The following is a 19,678-nucleotide window of genomic DNA, read 5'->3' as shown; positions in this document are numbered from 1 at the left end:
ATCAGGAACAGATCATGTGATTTGACCTGTCAATATCCAGAGATGGCAGCAGTGTGCAGAGGCGGCAAGGGTAATAGGAAGCTGCTCTTCAGCTGCTCTCCCTTGCTCCCAGATGCCCAGGAGGTAGCCCGTGAGGATACAGCTGCCCTCTGGGCTGGAGAGGAACCACCTGCCCTGCCTCTACAGGTAGGGACAGAGCACTGACCTTGGAGAGCAGATGAGCCGACCCAGAGTCAGGAGGTTCCACCTCCAGGCTCTAGTGCAAGCACAGGTGCCAAAAATGGGCTACATATGAAAAGAATAAGAGTTAATAACTTATGACTTGAAATGAGGTAAACACACCAAATTTGGTCATCAATACTTGTTTTAATCTACACAAATGAAACAAAATACTCTACTTGAATAATAATTCATCTGGGTCATCTTGTATAATACAAAATTCTTCCATGGGAGTCTGATGATTTTGAGGCCAGCAACTTTTCTCACATGTGTAAATTATAATTGTTCCAAATTCCACAGAAAGACCTGGAAAATACAACACAGTAAGGATTCCAGTGAAGAGAAAGTATTATGAGATACACACAATATTTGAAAGTTTGCTTACTGGATAATGCATAGAGTCTAAAGCAAGACTGCGTACATTCAAATATCAGCTCTACCACATTAAACAAGTTCCTTTTACCTTTCTGTGATAATATTATTTATCTTAAGATTGTTGTGAATGGGGATTAAATAAGCCAATACTTGTAAAATGTTCAGAAAAGAGACAGGCACAACTTAAAAGCTCATAATAAAATAGAGAATGAATGATTAAAAGATAATAGAAGGGGTGGAGAAAGATTGTGTAATGACAAGTAATATGTTACTACTACAGAATGATTTCATTTTACATGACAGAAAGACAACTGGATAACCTAAAAGCAGTGTTGACTGCATGAGTAATTTCTTTCAGAAGAATCAGTACAAAGCTGGCTCCTATGAGACAGAAGTTAAAGATGTCCCAAATGTGCAATTTCCCCAAACCACTGTATCTCTCTGACATCTCTAATGCTAACTCCTCCTCCTGCCCTCAGTAGGATTCCTCCAGTCTTTGTATGCAATGTCTCACAAAACTCATGAAATATCAGGGAAATAGCTCATGAAGTTGTAGAGGTTGGCAAGTCCTGATGTCAGTCTAGGGATGTCTCCTGACACTAGTGGCTGCAGAGGCTGACAAATTCAAATTGGCAAGTCAACATCTGTGGAAGTTGGTGAGTTGGGTCAAATGATAAGACTGCTATATTCAAGTCCCAAGAACCAAAGGTCAAATGAAGACAAGCCAGGTGTAGAATCCAAAGGAAGATTAAAAAAATTTGCCACAGCATTCCTGTATATAGTATGCAGATCACATCCTCAAAGAAACTAAACTTGTCACATCCTCTGAAATAAGATACATCCTCCCATTCCTAAAGCTGCCTCATTAACATAACAACAGACAACTCACTCCCAAATGGGGTCACAACCACAAGGTTAGGATTTATAATATACATCACAAAAGGGAGGACAATGACCAGAAGACTCACTTAAGTAATTCACTATACAACACAGTCACAGTCTCTCCTGTAGTAAGTGAACACTGATGACAAAAGGCAGATTTAATCACAAGTAGCAGGATAAAATACCCTGCTAATAAGCAAAAGTCTCAGGGAGTCTTCTTTACTCCAATGGTCCACGCTGACCCTGAAAACTCATGTTAACATACGTCACACACTGTGATCTTAAAAGTTCATGAGTGGCTAAGTTGCAACTATTGGTCTCCCCATGTGCAGAAATAAGAAATGAAAACTGAAGATACATGTGCATTAATGGAACCCATGAATATCAGTCTTCAGGACTCTGACACCAGAAGAACAGGATCGTGCCTTGCTACCACTACCAACTGCTCTGAAAGGGATAAGAAGGTTCCAGATAAGAGTGAGAGACAATGTGGAACAAAACCTAAACAGGTAAAACAGACTGGGCCTACTGGTCAGAAGGAGGCTGAAGGAACCTGACCCTATGCCCCTTGGCCACCCCCCAGGTCGGAAATGGGACTCACCCTCAAGGCCCAGGATAAGGTTCAGAGGGTCTAGGATGGAGAGTGGAATGGAACTAGGAAGCACAGGGAAGAAAAGGGATAACTTGTTACATGGAGGTGAATGTAATCACTGAGATGAAATAAAGTGTGTGATTTGTTTGATATAAAACTGATGATGCGCTCTGTAAACCTTCACTCAATTCACAAAGTTTCAAAAAAGCATCATACGACAGAACTCACGACCCTGAAAGGATTCAGGGAAACAACATAAAATGAATCCTAGGACTTTATAGAAATTTATCAATGGATGGAGAGAAAGAGTGACAGCAAGAGATCAAGAAGTCCAGCTGAAATCAGAACACAGGAAACAGGAGTTAATAACTGGACAACTGGTTTTGATACCAAATCTTCAGGTATTCAAAGTTACTGATAAACATCCCGCTCTTGTAGAAAAGTTGCATTTCCTGTTTTTAGATTTACAAGAGGAGAGGACATGGACAGAGGGAAATCACTGTTGACTGATGTCAGATGGATCTTGGCTGAAAACAGAGAATACCAGAAAGATGATTACTTTTGCTTTATTGACTATGCAAAGGATTAGACTCTATGGATCATATAACACATTATGGATAGCACTGAGAAGAACAGGAATTCCAGAACACTGAATTGTGCTGAGAAACCTGTACACGGACCAACAGGCAGTCACTTGAACAGAACAAAGGGCTAGTAAATGCCTTAAAATCAGGAAAGGTGTACATCTGGGTTGTATCTTTTCACCATACTTATTCAATCTGTATGCTGAGCAAATGCTCAGGAAAACTGGATTTACATGAAGAAGAGAACATGGCATAAGGATTTGAGGAAGACACATCTGATATGCAGAGGACACAACCTTGCCTGCTGGAAGTGAAGAGGGCTTGAAGAACTTATTGATGAAAATCAAAAACTTTAGTTATGGATTGTAACTCAAATGTAAAGAAAACGAAAATCGTCACAAGTCTATCAACATATAATGTCATAATAAATGAAGACAGGATCCTGGTGTGGCTGTAGCATAAGGACTGGACTGTGAACCACACAGCCGGCAGTTCAAGCCCATCAGTTACTCCTTGGAAACCATATACAGGGTCGATATGAGTCAGAACCGACTTGACAGCAATTATCAACAACAAAAAAGGAAGACTGACGTTATCAAAGACTTCATTTTACTTTGCTCCACAATTCACACACACAGAAGCAGTTAAGAAATCAAACAATAAACTGCATTACACAAAGCTGCGAAAGACCTAAGAGCAAAGCTGTCACTAAGGTCTAAGGAGAGCCATGGAGGTTTTCAATTGCCTCATAAGCATGTGAAAGCTGAAAAATGAATAAGGAAAACTGGAGAAGAATCAATGCGTCTGAACTATGGTGTTCGGAGAGAATACTGAAAGTATTATGGACTGCTAGAAGAACAATCAATCTGTCTAGGAAGAAGTATGGCCAGGTTGTTTCTTGGAAGTAATGATGGCAAGATTTCGTGTCTTTTACTTTGCACTTGTCATAAAGGACCAGTCCATGGAGAAGGACATCATGTGTGCTAAAATGGAGGGTCAGTGAAAAAGGGGAAGACCCTCAATGAAACAAACTGACAAGAGCTGCACAAACAATGGGCTCAACCGTAACAGTGATTGTGAGGCCAGGCCAGGGCAGGGCTGAGAAACGGCTCCTTCTGTTGTGCATAGGAGTGCTATGGGTCAGAAGCAACTTGAAGGCACCTAACAACAAATCATACAACTGGACTGTTAATCATTGCTTTAAAATAATATGTATACATATGGCTATTCAAAAACATGTTAAACCTAGGAACAGACAAATTTCTTCAACCTGGTAAAAAGAATTTACAAATATCTACAGAAAAAGATTACTTAATAATGCAAAACTTTTCCTCAAAGGACAGAAAAAAGTCTATGAACCTATGACAATAAGCAAATCTGTGACTTCAGGTTGGAAGGGACATCACAATACACTCGCAGAGAGGCTTGACTGAGGACACTTCTAGGGTGATGAGCAGAGTCACTATCTTTTTTTTTTTTAAACTTTTTATTGTGACTTGAGTGAAGGTTTACAGAGCAGATTATCAGTTTTACATTCAACAAATCGCATACTCTGCTTCATTACAGTTGCAATCCCTTCCCCTAGCAACAGTTAACAGCATTTACTTCAATTCACTTTAATGACTGCGTTCCTCACCACGTCTCGTCTCCCACTACTACCTTCGTATTTCCTCTGCTAACCTCCCTCTTGTTACATATTGTCCGCCCTGTCACCCATGTTAATATGGGTCTACCCTCTCTCCCAGTATCCATCTTGAACTTTTGTGAGCAGCTTAGTAACAGAAGGAGGCCTGGCAGAGCAGATTCACACAAACAACAGGGAAGGATGAGTCCTTCTTTCCCCCACGCTCCCCTGATAACCAGAGATTGGTCAGCTCCCACTCTCTGCCACCCCAGCCTGGACCCTGCTCTCTGGGAGTTCCCAGCTGGGTGACTGTGAGCCACACCAGGGTGAGGTAGGTGCTGTCTATGCTGCTTTGATGCCTGGATTCAGGTGGGATCTGCTCCAGACCTATAGAGCCCACAGAGCCACCAGAGGAGCATCTGACTAGGCACCTTGCCCCCGGGGTGCTATCTATTACTATAGATAATATCAATGTAAATAGGACTCCATCTGGGGCCAGGGACTCTGCTGGCACCGCTTCCCCCCCATAAGCTCCTTGGCTTGTAGGAGCCCACCAGAATTTTCTCCTCCTCCAGGTACAAGAGCTGCACCGGTTTTTGTTTTTTTAGCTTTTTTGTTGTTTCTTTGTTTTTGTTTGTTTATTCTTTCCCAACCTTCTTCTCTTTTCATTCTCTTGAAGTTCATCCTTTCTAGCTCAGCTTTTATTTTTCCTTGTTTCTCATTTCTTTTTCTTTTTCCCCCCTTTTGATCTTTCTTTGCTATTCTCTACTCTCTCTTTTCATCTTCCCTCTCCTTGGTTTTTCTGTGTTTTTGAATTTCTTGCTTTTATTTCCTCTACTGTTTTCTCTTCTATAGCTCCATTTCCCTGTCCTTCTTTTGTCTTTATCACTATTACGTTCTTTTTCTCCTCTTAATGATTTGCTCTTTGCATTGTTGGTTGTTTTGTTGTGTTGTGTGTAGAGGCAGGAAGGGTTTGCTCTTTCCCATTCACCAGACATGGGACAGCAAGAATGACCATACAGCCTAGCCATGAGAACATCTCTGTAGTTCCAGCCACTGGAGGGTGAAAGCACAGGGAAGAAGTGGGGAGGGTGCTATTACATGGTGAGGATTACAATCAGTGTCATGAAATAAAATGTGGATGATGTGTTGACTGGAAAACCAATTTGCTCTGCAAACTTTCGCCCAAATCAGAATTTAAAAGTTGCAATTAAAAGGAAACTAGGGAACACAGTTCTACTGTGAGATATGCTACAGGGTCACCCTGAGTTGGAATTGACTTAATGGTGAATGATTTGTTACTGAATTATAGCTTACAACATACATTTATGTACTGTTTGAATCTTTCATCACAAACATGCATTGCTTTTATTATAAAAGGTTTTTCTTAAAAGTTTATAAAAATGAAGACTAGGCTCACTGGTCAGAAAGAGACTGGAGGAGCCTGACACTATGTCCTTCAGTCACCCTTCAGGTCTGGAATGAACACACCTTGTGGCTCAATCTTTAACCAAGCGACAGGTAACTATAGAGGATAACACTAGTAAGAGATGCTCACCATGGAATGGTCAAATATTCTAAGTCAAAAAAGGCAGCATTTCCCTGGGGACACGGTTCAGAGGGATTGGGAAGGCGGGTGGAATGGATATAGGAACCACAGGGAGGAAGTGGGAGATCTGTTGTAACACCGAGGAAGGAGATTGTAATCATTCAGATGAAACACAGTGCGTGATTTGTTGGCTATGATATAAAACTGATGATCTGCTCTATAAACCTTCACTCAAGTTACAATAAAAGGTTTCCAAAGAAATTATAAAAATAAAGACAACACGGTGGAACTCAAGATGGGAGTGCATCCGGAATGGAAACTATCCCACCAGTGGTGAAATCTCCTGAAGACTTGGAAGATCCCAAGGTCCTTCAGGTCCCTACAGAGCTGCTGGTCTACATGGATCTTGAAGCCTGTACCTTGACAAGTGAGCAAGACTACGCTCAAACCGAAGGTTTTGGTCTCCTCGAACTTTACTGAGGTTGTGGTCTATGGATCTTACTTGTACAAGTTAAGGGCTAAATGGTGCTCCAGACTCTGGCTGAGTGCCACCACCAGCAACAAGAGCAAAGGATACTGAGACTTGAGGAAGCCATGAATGCCCTTGAACTAGATCTTAGACTCATGAAGCCAGTTTCCAGACAACGTTGACTCAACAAGGCTGTACAGAGCTGTCTGTCTAGCTGCGTTTAAATTCTGCTCTAGCCTGACAAGTTGGAGAAAAACAATGATTTTTCAGCTCATGGTTTTGCCTCTAAATTCTGAAGTGAATATTCGTTTTCAAGATTGCTAATTAAAGTCCTAAATAAATAATTCTTTGATATTGTAAAAAAAATTTAAAAATGAGATAAAGACAACACAATGACGATAAATACACTAATTACAATAATTTTAAAGGCTACTTTAAAAAAATAAGTAAAATGCCTAAATTTTTATTACACAATACAGCCATGAAAAAAAACAATGTCAAAGAAAGCAACTTGGCTCTAAATCAAAGTGGTAGCAGTGTTTGTGCTAGATTTGGTTGGATTATGAGTTTTCTTAAAGTAATTTGAATTTTCCAAAATTTCTATAAAGCATGTATCATTTGAAGATATACTATCTAGTAAGAAGATAAGTTACAAGCAAAAAATAAAGTAATATAATTTTCACCATTTAAAAATAATTCTCAAATGCTGCCAGAAATCCACAAACTCTAATTAAGAGCTAGTTACCTAAATGAGGACTTCTGAGCATGCTGACCAGTGCTGGCATAAGTTGAAATTCAAATATCCGTTGGCCTCCACAGTGGGGGCAGGCTGGCAGCTCGCTGACGTCTGGAGTAGGGCAGGACAAAAAGAGTGGTTCTCCGCTCCAGGAATACCTAGGGCAAGGAAACAAAGGCCCGCTGAATCAGCCACACCAGTCACATCCCACTATCCAGGGCCATGCTTTTCAAACTTACTTTCTTGCAATGAACAAAACGAGAGAGCAAAGAAAGTTTTGTGGGAACCCAAAACTAGCAGCAAAACTGTTAAACGCAGAAAGATATACACAGTCTTGTCAATGCTTGATTCAAAGTCCCAATGAAAGAACTAAAGGCAATGTTGAATTGAAGCTAACTACAATGGCAAGGAAGCCCAGATTCAGCTCAAATGCAAATTAAACTGCTATAAACCTTCACCCATCAGCCTTCCAAAGGGAGCATGGTTCCTTAAAAACTATTAATTATTTTAAGTAAAAGGAGTCCTGGTGTGGTGTTGTGGGTTAATGCGCTGGACTGCAAGGTCGGTTTGAATTGCAAGGTTGGCAGTTCAAGCTTACCAGCCGCTCCTCAAAAACCCTATACAGGGTCACTATGAGTCGGAACCGACTCAACAGCACTTAACAACAACATTTCAAGCAAAACTAGTAACATGGGGTTTACAGCATACACAGAAGCGAAATATATGAAAACAAAAACACAAAGGACAAAGGAATGGGTAAATAAACTTATTTTGTTGTACATCAAGTGGCAAAATATTATTTGAAATACCTGAAGTCGAAGATGTACATTATAATCACTAAAGCAAAGATTAAAAAGGCAATACAAAGTGAATAATCTCACCATGGAAGAAAGTATTGCTCAATACCATCAATGATACGAGATCAAAACAAGAATATCTGCCCAGAAGCTAAGCTCAGAAGGCAGGAAGCGACAGGAGAGAAGGACAAATGGAAATGAGGAGCCCAGTGAGAAAGGGAGAAGAAAGGACTGCAACCAATGGCCCCAGAGAAAATGTACGTAAATCCTAGAATTGAGAATTTAATTTCCTCTTTAAACTTTCACTTAAACTGCCATTAAAAAAAAAAAAGGCATTAGAACGAGGTTTAGGTAAAAGATCAAAGCTGGAGATAACCCTGTTTGGAGGAACGAGTGATGAAAATTGAAGACGAGTGATGAAAATTGAAGACGGAAACACTGAGTCCAATGGATTAGTGCACTACATTAACATCAGTCTCTACGACACTGAGACCAGAACAACTAGATGGTGCCTGGCAACTCCTACCAACTCCTGTGAAAGAGAAGACATTACAAAGTCCTGGAGTGAGAGAAAATAGGGGACAAAACTCAAAATGGTAAAAGAAAGGGGTATACTGGTGAAAAAGAGACTGGTGGAAACTTGAGGCTACGGCCCTCTTGGTAACCCTTTGGCTCTGGAACTGAACTCACTCCATGGATCAATTGTCAGCCAAGCAATATCTAGGGGGGAACAACACTAGTGAGGTACATGCACCCTAAAACAGCCAACCATTTGCTATCAGAGGGGCAGCACTTACTCAAGGACAAAGTTCAGAAGGATTGGGAGAGAAGAATGGAGACGGAAACCACAGGGAGGAGGAGGGGATTGCAACCAATGACATGAAACGAAGCATGTATGATCTGCTGACTGTAAAACTGACAATCTGTTGTTGTGAAGTGCCATTAAGTCAGTTCCGACTCATAGTGACCCTGTATAGTTTCCACGGAGCAGCTGGTGTGTTTGAACTGCCGACCTTGTGATTCAAACCGACCTTGTAGTCCAGTGCTTTATCCCACACAGGAGATAAAATCGGGAACTAACAATACTAAATTTACTGAAAATAAGTTTTTAAAAACAAGCATAAAATATTAATCTGAATTAAAAAAAACAAGTATAATAAACAAAATACCCAAGTCCATAAACTCCTTAAGAAATATGTCATATCTAAAATCATAAGCAGATTGAAAGCAAAAGGATGTGAAAAAACCATGTAAATACTGAACCAAGCAAAGCATGTATGCAGAAAATCCAATACTTTTGTTTATCAAAAGACTTCCCTAAAAAGGTGAAAAGACAAGCTACGTCTAAAGTACGTGGGATGAAGGCACACCATTCTCGCTTCAAAGGAGCTTTCTGGCTGTACTTCTTGCAAGTAAGTCACTCTTCTGGCAGAACATGCAATATTTGGTCGTCATAGTCTACACCATAGTTCACATGTATCAATTCCTCTTTGTTTTTTCTTATTGCTGTTGTTAAGTGCCATTGAGTCAGTTCTGAGGAGTGACTGGTGGGTTTGAACTGCTAACCATGTGGTCCAGTGCTTATCCTATGGCACCACACCAGGACTCCCACAGGCATATTTTTTGTTGTTGTTAAGTGCCACTGAGTCAGTTCTAAGTAGCAACTGGTGAGTTTGAACCACCGACTTTGCAGTTCAAATGGCCTTGCTATCCAGTGCTTTTCCTACAGCGCCACACAAGGACTCCTATATGCACATTGTTGTTAAGTCCTGTCAAGTTGGTCCTCACTCATAGTGACTCTGTATAGTATTAACTGCCAAACTTGCAGCTCAAATTGGCCTTGCATGCAGTGCAGTATCCTGCAGCACTGCACCAGGACTCTACATGCATATTGCTGTTACTGTTAAGTGCAGTCAAGTCGATTCTGACCCATATGGACCCTGTAGAGGGTTTCCAAGGAGCAGCTAGTGAGCTTGAACCACCAACCTTGAGGTTCAAATCAACTTTGTAGTCCAGTCCAGTCCAACTCACATCACCACACCAGGACTCCATATGCATATTGTTGTTGCTGTTGTTAAGTGCCACTGAGTTGGTTCCAAACCATAGTGACCCTGTATAGGGTTTCCAAGGAGCTCCTGGTGAGCTTGAACTGCCGACCCTGTGGTTCAAACTGACATTGCTGTCCAGCACATTAACCCACAGCACCACACCAGGCACCCACATGCATATTGCTGTGGTTCCGACTCATAGCAACCCTACACAGGGTTTCTGAGGCTGTAAATCTTTACGGGAGCAGAAGAGCATCTCAGTTCTTAAAGTGATGTTTGCTTTTTTCTTTTTAAAACACTTTAAGGAAGTCCTTGGCAGCAGATATACTCAAATCAAGTAGTTTCCAATTCATAGAAACCCTAAGGACAACTGAATGAAACAATGCCCTGCCAGATCCTATGCCATCCTCACAATTGTTGGTACCCTTGTCCAGCTTTCGCATGCATGTGAGACTATTGAAAATACCATGGCTTGGGTCAGGCGTACCTTAGTCCTCAAACTGACATCTTTGCTTAATACAACACGTCCTTTGATTTCTTTTTTTTTTTTTTTGCATTAGGCAAATACGTCCTTTGATTTCTTGACTGCTGCTTCCATAACCGTTGACAGTGGATCCAAGCAAAATGAAATCTTTGCCGTCAATCTTTTCTCCATTTATCATGATGTTATTTATTGGTCCAGTGATGAAGATTTTTGTTTTCTTCACACTGAGGTGCAATCCATACTGAAGGATAGTCTTTGATCTTCATCAATAATTAATTTAAGTCTTCTGTATTTACTTCCAGCAAGCAAGGTTGTATCATCTGCAGATCACAGGTCCTTGTGTATCTTCTTCCAATCGTGGCACCACGTTCTTCTTCATATATCCCAGCTGGTTGGATTGTGCTCAGCATACAGATTGAGTAAGAATAGTGAAAGGATACAACCCTGGCGCACACCTTTCCTGATTTAAAACCAGTCAGTAGCCTCTTGTTCTGTTTTGATCTATCAGGTTCCTCCTGAGTGCAATTAAGTGTTCTGGACCACCCATTGTTCGCATTACTCATTCTTAGGTAATTTTCAAACAAGCAGAGATTGCAGGTGGTGGTTCTGAAAGTCTGAGTTTCAGAGGCTAGGACACCAGAGCCACCATCCATATCTGTTTTACTAGGTCTTCCAAGTGTTTGAACAGAGTTTTGCTCAGTGCATCTGCCTACTCTGCCACCTTGTCCACTCACTCTATCTTGACCCTGCAATCTTCTCGTCACCTGACATTCCAATTCCTGGCACCTGACCTTAGATGTGGGACCTGCCAGCCCCCACAATTATGTGATGCATTTCCTTGAAGTAAAACAATTGATCGATCTCTATATCTAGCTATATTAAGTCAAAAAGTATTGCTACTTGGGTTCCAGTTCATATATAGTTTATTCCAAACAAAAAATATTTAAATATGTCTCTGGGGTCAATGGATGGCTGCAGACAAGTTCTTTCAGTAATTTAACACTTGTGTTAGTCTCATTAGGGTGCCTTCAAAAAAAAAGTGCCTTCCAATGGAATCTGCTGAGCCAATTAAACTCAAGGCAAAATTTTCAGCTCAGAAGGTTATGGCAACTGTTCTTTGATATAATCTTGACAGATTGTCTGGAAGGGCACAGGACAATCATGGGAGTCAATTATAAAAAGAAAATGGAAAATTGCATTGGTGAGAAAAGGGCCAGGAAAGTTGTGCCCAGGTGCTTTTCCCCATCACAACAATGCACCTGCCCCTTCCTCAATGGTATCAAGGGCCTGCCCATGAAAATTTTGTTGGGAAACCTTACCCCATCCATCAATAGCCCCGGTTTTTCCCCTTCAGAATTCCTTCTGTTCTCAAAACTCCAACAATGAAAAGGGAATACAATTTGAGTCTTTTGAGGATGCCAAAACTGCCATTTTGATGAGATATAAATCAATGAGTGAAGGATACTTTGGGTAAGGTTTAGAGATGGAAAACACTGTATTTAGAAGTGTATGAACATAAATAAAGGATATGTCGAGGAACAATAGCGTCACATTCTGATATTTTTGTTTAACACAGGTTTTCTATGATTTTATAACCCTGTTATTTACCTTGCGATCACATATATGTCTCACTGGTTTCTCTCCTCTAGTGAACCACACTAAGAAACTAACATGGCTAATTCCAATTTATACCAACAATTTTTGCTTAGAAGAGGTTAACTCCTGATTTCTATATCACTACATCATCACACGCATGCTTTCTGCCCAACAACCCGTCCCATTATATCCCACATCATAAGACACAAGATTCAAACCTGTACTAAATCACACTAAATTTTTTTTTGGAGTTTTTCATTTTTAACAGTGGGTTAAATAAAATATATCGTTTGTAAACAAACCCAGCATAAGACCAACAACAAAAAGGGAAAAGACAAAAAGCCTAGGTAGGGCAGCCCCTTCCTGGGCATCTGGGTTGGGCCTGCCCCCTTCTTTTAAGGAGGGGAGCTTCTGGCCCCTGGGTTTCAGCATGGGTCCTAAGTACCAGAATTGGGCATGAACAGGGAAACCAACCTGAACGGCCCTGCATAGCCCACTGGCTCATGGGAGTGCCATCTACACAGGCTCAAGCAGCTGTGAGGAGCATTGTTTCTTCCCCTGCCTAGGAAATGGCTTACTATCACCAACCATACCAACCGACTTGAGGTCCTGCCTGTGAGAATCGACAAGGTTGGCTGTAACTTCTCTGGCTGGAGTTGGTTGGTATGTCACTGTGCAAGGGGTTTGGATGTGGGGGGCTGGGAGGCAGCTCCCTGTGGTGCCAAGCAGGTCTGGTGTAGAAAATGGTATGGAAGAGACAGCAGCCAGTTGCTGGGATGGTGTAATGCAGTAGCCACTTGGTGACTTCTGTTGTTAAATGCTGTCCAGTTGGTTATGACTCATAGCGACCCTGTATAGGGTTTCCAAGCAGCAGCTGGTGGGTGTGAACTACCGACCTCATGTTCCACTGTTACTCGGCATAAAAAATGGCCTGGTTGGATTGAAGATACATGTGCCGAAAAAGCGCAGGTGTAAACATGCACTCCAGTCACCGTGAGGGGACAGCCTCAGCTTTATCCTGGGAAGCTGGTTTGGGCTCCACGTGCAAGCCCCAGGCTACTGCTGCTGCTGCTAAGTCTGGCCAGTTGGGCAGCTCCCAGACCTGGCAAGACCACTGATGTGTGAGGACTGGACAGGTCCTTCTTGCCTGCCCACTTGTCTGAGGCACCCACGCCACTGGTGACAGTGTGGGGCAGTACTTACTTCCCCTCTTTTTTTGTTTGCCATTGTCACAGGACAAGTGGCCTACCACTATTTAAAGAGGTAGGGGTGGGTCGATTCTCTGATTTGTAAAGGAAATCCAGGTCCCTCCCACTCAGTGCATAAAACCAGCCAATTGGAGAGCTCTGCTTCTTGCCATTCGCGTGACCTCGAGCTCCTTTTAAGACTCACCTGCTCTGAGTTTATCTTTACAATACTTTCTTCACCACAGAATTTAGTTAATAGTACTTACTTTTCTGATTTTGCCAGAGTGGGTCACCTGGAAACACATCCCCTTTGCCTTGTCTTCTGCCCCAGAGTTTTTGTATTAATGTAGTGAAATGGTCAGAACAAAACCGAGGTGAGAGCTAGTGAAAACCAGCTACTGTGTGCCTACCCCAGTTTAGCTTTTGCCTTACGGCCTCTAAGGTATCTATCTCACCCCTGCCAGGCTGGAATATTATAGGACTCAGAGTATTAGTGGACTTGTCATTATAAAACACCAAGGATGGCCAGAAACCACCCTATGAGAATTCACAAACCATACACTTGGGAAGCGGCACAGGTAAGCCAAGATGCTGTGAGTGCTATCAAATCTCACCAAGATCCGAGGCAGGCTGGCACTAAGATCTAGAGCCACATGACCCATCCAGCAGCCAGAGCACCAGGGAAGAGCCTGCTTAAGGCCACCCGTGAGGAGAGCAAAAAAGCACGCCCTACTCGTCTTAAGGAGCGCTGGTAGCGTAGTGGTTATGAGTCGGGCTGCTGACCTCAAGGTCAGCAGTTTGAAACTACCAGTGGTTCCACAGGAGAAAGATGAGGCTTTCTGCTCCTGTAAAGATTTTACGGTCTCAGCAACCGTACGCAGGGTCGCTATAAGTCAGAACAGACTCTATGGCACATCACCACCACCACCCTTATCTTGTGAAAGCAAAGTTCTACACTCGCACCTGCAGCCCGTGAAGTCCTTCACATGTGCAAGTCAAGAAGGTTATGCCCCAAGCCTACAAAGCAAAGGGAAGGGATCCAGCCCCAGGACTGCATTCACCTGGAAGAGGCTAGAGCAAAATGCCTAGGATGGAGCGATCCTCACACACAACTGAAGTCAGCCACCTTAGGGAAAACCAGCCAGAGTAAGCACTTCAAAAATTAACATTCTGCAAAACAACTAAAACTCGTGGAGATAAACTAGAACTCAAAAGTACCAGAGTGAAATCCTAAAACAGAACGACTAATTTGGTGGTGAAAGAACCAAGGAGACAGAGTGCCCTCTAGTGGAACACTGCTGCTATTAAGTGCTGTGAAGTCAGTCTGACTCAGGGACGCTGTAGAGGGTTTTGGAGGCTATAAATCATTATGTATAGAGCAGAAAACCTTGTGTTTCTCCTGTGGAAGCGCTGTTGTTGTTGTTGTTGTTAAGTGCCATCAAGTCGGTTCCGACCCATAGCGACCCTGTACAGGGTTTCCGAGGCTGTAAATCTTGACGGGAGTAGAAAGCCTCATCTTTCTCCCGTGGAGCGGCTGGTAGTTTCGAACCACTGACCTTAAGGTTCGCAGCCCGATTCATAACCACTACGCTACCAGCGCTCCTTAAGACGAGTGGGGTGTGCTTTTTTGCTCTCCTCACGCGTGGCCCTAAGCAGGCTCTTCCCTGATGCTCTGGCTGCTGGATGGGTCATGTGGCTCTAGATCTTAGTGCCAGCGCTAGTGGGCTTAAACTGCCAAACAACGTGGTTAGCAGTCCAGTGATTATCCTATTGTGTTAGGCACTAGAGTGAAGATTCAAATGAAAACAACGGTAAGCGTGATTTATGTTTTCGGAGGGTTGACTGGGCCAGTTTAGATCTGAAGCAGTGCCAGAATGTCTACAAAGGAGGTGCTTTCTACCTCCTATGAGGTAATAGAAGAGATTAGCAGTAGGCCCAAGAAAACAGAATTCTTGAAACAAGACAAGCCTGAATCCTAGATTATCACAATGTTAACGTGTCCCATGTGCAACAAAAATGTAAATAAAACACAAAGGATCATAACTGAAAGAAAAACACAAAAAAGCAGAAATTTCTCCTATGGAAACCTGGACAATGGAAAAAAATAGACCACTTCCAGACAAGAGTGTTAAATATTTTTAAAGAAATTATATTTACATGAATGCACATACACATATGTATATATTTTACATTCTGAACCACAAGAATTTACTACCTAGTTATGATTTAAAATTTAAACACAGTACAAAAGAAAAAAAAATTCAAAGACATGTGAATGCAAGAAAATCCTCAGTATTTATAATGAATACTAAGTGAAAAGAACAATTATAAATACTCGATTAAATTCTTTAAAAATACATATACCTACATATATTGTTGTTAAATGCTGTTGAGTCAATTCTAACTCAAAGCAACTTTGTATAGGGTTCCCGAGGCTGTATATCTTAATGTTTTATTGTGAATTATGTGATAGTTTACATGGGAGAACGTTAGCTTTACATTCATCCTATCTTATATCGTTTCATTGCCATGGTTACAATCCCCTCCTTGCATCATCAACCAACCAAAGGGTGTCCCCTGCAAGCCTGCTCCCCTGGTAGTCATTAAGGCTGTGTATCTTTGCAGGAGCAGAAAGACTCATCTTTCTCCAGTGGAGCTGCTGGTGGGCTCAAACCGCAGACCTTGTGGTTCGAAGTCCAGTGCTTATCATACAGAGCCACTGTACTCCTTACCTATATGCATGTAAATGCATAAAAAATATGTGAAGCTAATATCTAAGTTCTTAGCAGTGGTTTTCTCTTGGTTGTGAGAATATTGTGGATTTTGGTTTTCTCATCATACTTGCTTTCCTCACTTAGTGTTTTCTAAACTCAAGCATGTTCCTTTTATAATCAGAAAGAATAAAGTGTGTCTCATTTACCTCAAGATTTGTTCCTGACAAGCTGCAATCCTCTTCATAAACTTGTAAAACATCTTATCTCCATTTTTAATCATGGTCTTTTCATATTTTTCATCACCATCACTAGAAAGACTAAGAGAAGAAGAAAACCTTTTGAGTGCTTATATCCTGAGAATCAGACTGTACTTAAAAGAGTAACCAAGATAGTTTTCTTCAAAAGAAACCAAAAGAGAAATCATCAAACAAAGACACACAATTTAAACATCAAAACAATTTAACAGTTAATCTCGGAAAACAGCAGTCCCCAAGCCCCCCTTCTCCCAATCCCTGCCTGAAGTCCTTTTCAACTCGGGGATAACTGTCTATTAGGCAAAATGTTTTTTTCTCTCTCCGTTATACAAGAGGGCTTCAAAAAGTTCATGGCAAAAATCCATTATCTTTTCATTCCATTTTTCCATGAACTTTCTGAAGCCCCTTTATATTTTTAATTACTAGCACACCTTCATACACTATCTGTTAATGTTATTCTTACAAGGCTTGCAAATGAAACAATTCTTGTAAAGAACCAGGTAATCTCTCCAAATGCTATTACAGATAGCATCCCTGACTTATGATGTATTCCAGTTATGACAAACTGCACTTGTCTCCCAACCCCCAAACCCCATTTTATCATAGATAATATGTACTAGGGGAGTCCTGGTGTGGCGCTGTGGATTAATGCGCCAGACTGCAAAGCTGTTTGAACTGCAAGGTCAGTGGTTCAAGCTCACCAGCAGCTCCTTGGAAGCCCTACACAGGGTTTGCTTTTAAGTCCTAACTGACTCAACGGCACTTAACAACATGTACTATGTACAAGGTTGTAGTGTGCCATCTGCTGGTGTCATCATTCTCAGACGTTCACTTTTATGATTTACTATTCAAAAACACTGCCGTATAGATTAAGTTTTCTAAACTAAATTGGGACTTCAGTTGCTTGAAAACATGGGCCCAAACACTGACCACTTGGCTGCAGCCAACAGGCAGAGTCGGGAGCTGCACGATGCTACCATGAGATTTATGGAGAGAAGAAGAAAAGGACAAGTCTCACTAATTTTCTGACTGAAAACAGCATCCTCACCACAAATTATTCAGATGATCCAGACCTTCAACAAGTAGAGTTAATAATGAACGGACAAAACACCAACTTCACCATCAGAGCAAGTTTTTATGATGTGTATTTTTTATGCATGTATGTATTAAGATACATTTAAGCTTACATATAAAGAACTCTGGTAGCATAGTGGTTACAAGTCGGGCTGAGAACCTCAAGGTCAGCAGTTGAAAACTACCAGCTGTTCCATGGGAGAAAGATGAGGCTTTCTGCTCCCATAAAGATCTACAGCCTTGGAAACCATATGCAGGGTTACTATGAGTCGGAACTGACTTCATGGCACACCACCCCCAAGCTTATATACGGAGTCCCGGTAAGGCACAGTAGGATAAGCACTGGGCTGCTAACCACAGGGTTGGTGGTTCAAACCCACCAGCCACTCCTCGGAAACCCTATGCAGCAGGGTCACTATGAGTTGAACAACAAGCAATAAGTTTATATGTTCTCAATCCCCAAAGACAAGTAAAGATTGGATTTATAAAGACACTGAAAATAAAATGCAATAATAATGAAAACTAAAAAATGATGACGATACATTTGACTTGTCAGAACCAGCTTCAAACACTGTTATGGAAGCAGAACCCTGTTGGAAGTTGGGGGCTATTATAATACCAAAAATAATCATGCTTACTAACATTTAGTGTAGAGAGGCTTTCAAGGGCTATTCACTTTTGACTCTTCAAACCACCTGATGAGGTCTATTTTTGTTGTTTACGGCTGTCAAGTTGATTCCAACTCATAATGACTCTGTATAGGGTTTCTGAAGTGCAGCTTCTTAACAGTCCAGTGCTTATCCAAAATAGCGCCACACCAATATACAAAATATTATTATCGCTTCTATGTGAAAACTAAGGTTCTGGGAGAGTCAATGGGAGTCTGGCCTTAAGCCTACCTAGACTGTCAGGTCCTGGACCAAGTCTCAAGACACAGCTAGGAGTGGCATTTTTCTAACTCACCTATTTCTGTTATAAAGATATATATATTTTTTAAATAAGAAAATAAAGGAAGTTAGGGAAATAGTGAACCTATCTTCTATCAATATTTGGCATCTCTGACTTCTGTGACTTGTTCATTTCCTTGCGGGCACTATAAATAGAGGAAAAGGCTTTAAGCTCACTCAAGGATCACTCATAAGGAGATCCTCCCTGTCTCTATTTCCTTCCACATCCAAGAGTGAAACAGAAAGGTCCTGCTCACTCAGTCCAGCCTGAAAAAGTCCCTCCAGGTACTGGAGTAAAACCCAACTATGGTAGCTCCCTGCCCAAGGCAACTCAATAGCAGTGGCATGTTCTCACCTTTGGGAAAGCAGCTGTTCCATGTCAACGCCTTCTCTCTGCTGATACTCCCTCAGGAGGCTGTGGGCATGATCTAGATTGACAAAGTTCCCATAATCCTCCTCGTCCACAACACAGATGTAGTAGGGCAGGAACTGTGGCACCGTAGGCAAGGGCAGTTCTTCCCCAGGAGGTCCGTGATGAGCAGCACCTAGCCCAGCATCCTGCAGGCTGAGATTCTGGAGCTGAGCTGACCAGTCTGTGGGTTTGGCACTGTTTGAATCATTTCCAAAGTCCAAAGTAGCCTGTGGTAAAGGCGTCTGTTCACTGTCACTCCCCCAGTCATCAGCACCTTCACACCAGTCCTCAGTTACAAGGCTATGTTCCTGTTTCTGGGAGAAAATCCAATGGACGAGATCTAAGCATACTTGAATAATCTCATTTACTCCCTTAGCTTCAGTCATTCAATGCTTGCTTCACCTTCCTGAGGAAGGCTTCATACCATCAACCCCTACTCCTCTGGTACACCATCCTGGACCCAATCTATTCAAAAGCCTATCCAGAAGTGACTTAAATACTTGTCTTTCCTTTTCAGGGGCAGTGGGGAAGGTGTAGTCATATGTGGTTTTTCGAACCATTTATTCCAAGTTCCTGGTATAATTCATGTGCAGCACAGGCTGAAAAGAAAGAACTACATTTCCCAGACTCTTTAGCAGCCAGAATTCCAGCTGTGATCAAGAGCATGCCAATCAGGTCCTCTGGAGAGACTTAAACTTGGGACACAGTGATTTAGAAAGAGAGGCCAGGAAACAAAAGGCAGCCAGTTTGTAGGTACAGATAATAGTCCTATCAAGGGCAGCTGCCACTACACCACACACCACACCACAGCTCCCTGACTACAGGAGAGGTAGCAGAACAGCTCCTTGAAAGGCCAGCTGTAGGCTGCGGTTCTAGAGGTCACAGCTGGAGTCGCCTCCAGCCTATCCAGTATTTAGTTAAAAAAAAAAAAAAAGAATCTAACTCTTTGTATTAAATTTCTTTTAAAAGAAGTGTTTTTCTATTTTCTGCAATTGAATCCTGACAAACATGAGGAAGCTTTACAAAGTTCATTAAAAAAAAAAGGGGGGGGAATTAAAAGATAATTTGCACGAACTTTTCGAAGCCCCCTGGTGAAAGCAGACAGGACTATCTTCATCTTTTTAGTCTTAGAACT

General features: G+C 41.8%; 1 protein-coding gene across 1 annotated transcript in view; it reads right to left on the bottom strand.

Moving 5' to 3' along the window:
* Positions 1-394: 394 nt before the first annotated feature.
* PDCD2L (programmed cell death 2-like) overlaps positions 395-19,678 on the bottom strand; it is a 20,624-nt gene continuing 1,340 nt past the window's right edge. The window contains 4 exon segments of the mRNA XM_006867319.1: positions 395-525; positions 7,040-7,188; positions 16,063-16,173; positions 18,487-18,857. Of these exon segments, the coding sequence (XP_006867381.1) occupies positions 395-525; positions 7,040-7,188; positions 16,063-16,173; positions 18,487-18,857 (762 nt within the window).

This window comes from Chrysochloris asiatica, unplaced genomic scaffold (assembly GCF_000296735.1).
Source record: "Chrysochloris asiatica unplaced genomic scaffold, ChrAsi1.0 scaffold00104, whole genome shotgun sequence".
Classification (NCBI taxonomy): domain Eukaryota; kingdom Metazoa; phylum Chordata; class Mammalia; order Afrosoricida; family Chrysochloridae; genus Chrysochloris; species Chrysochloris asiatica.
The sequence above is the reverse complement of the archived record's forward strand: the minus strand, read 5'-3'. Positions and strand labels throughout refer to the sequence as shown.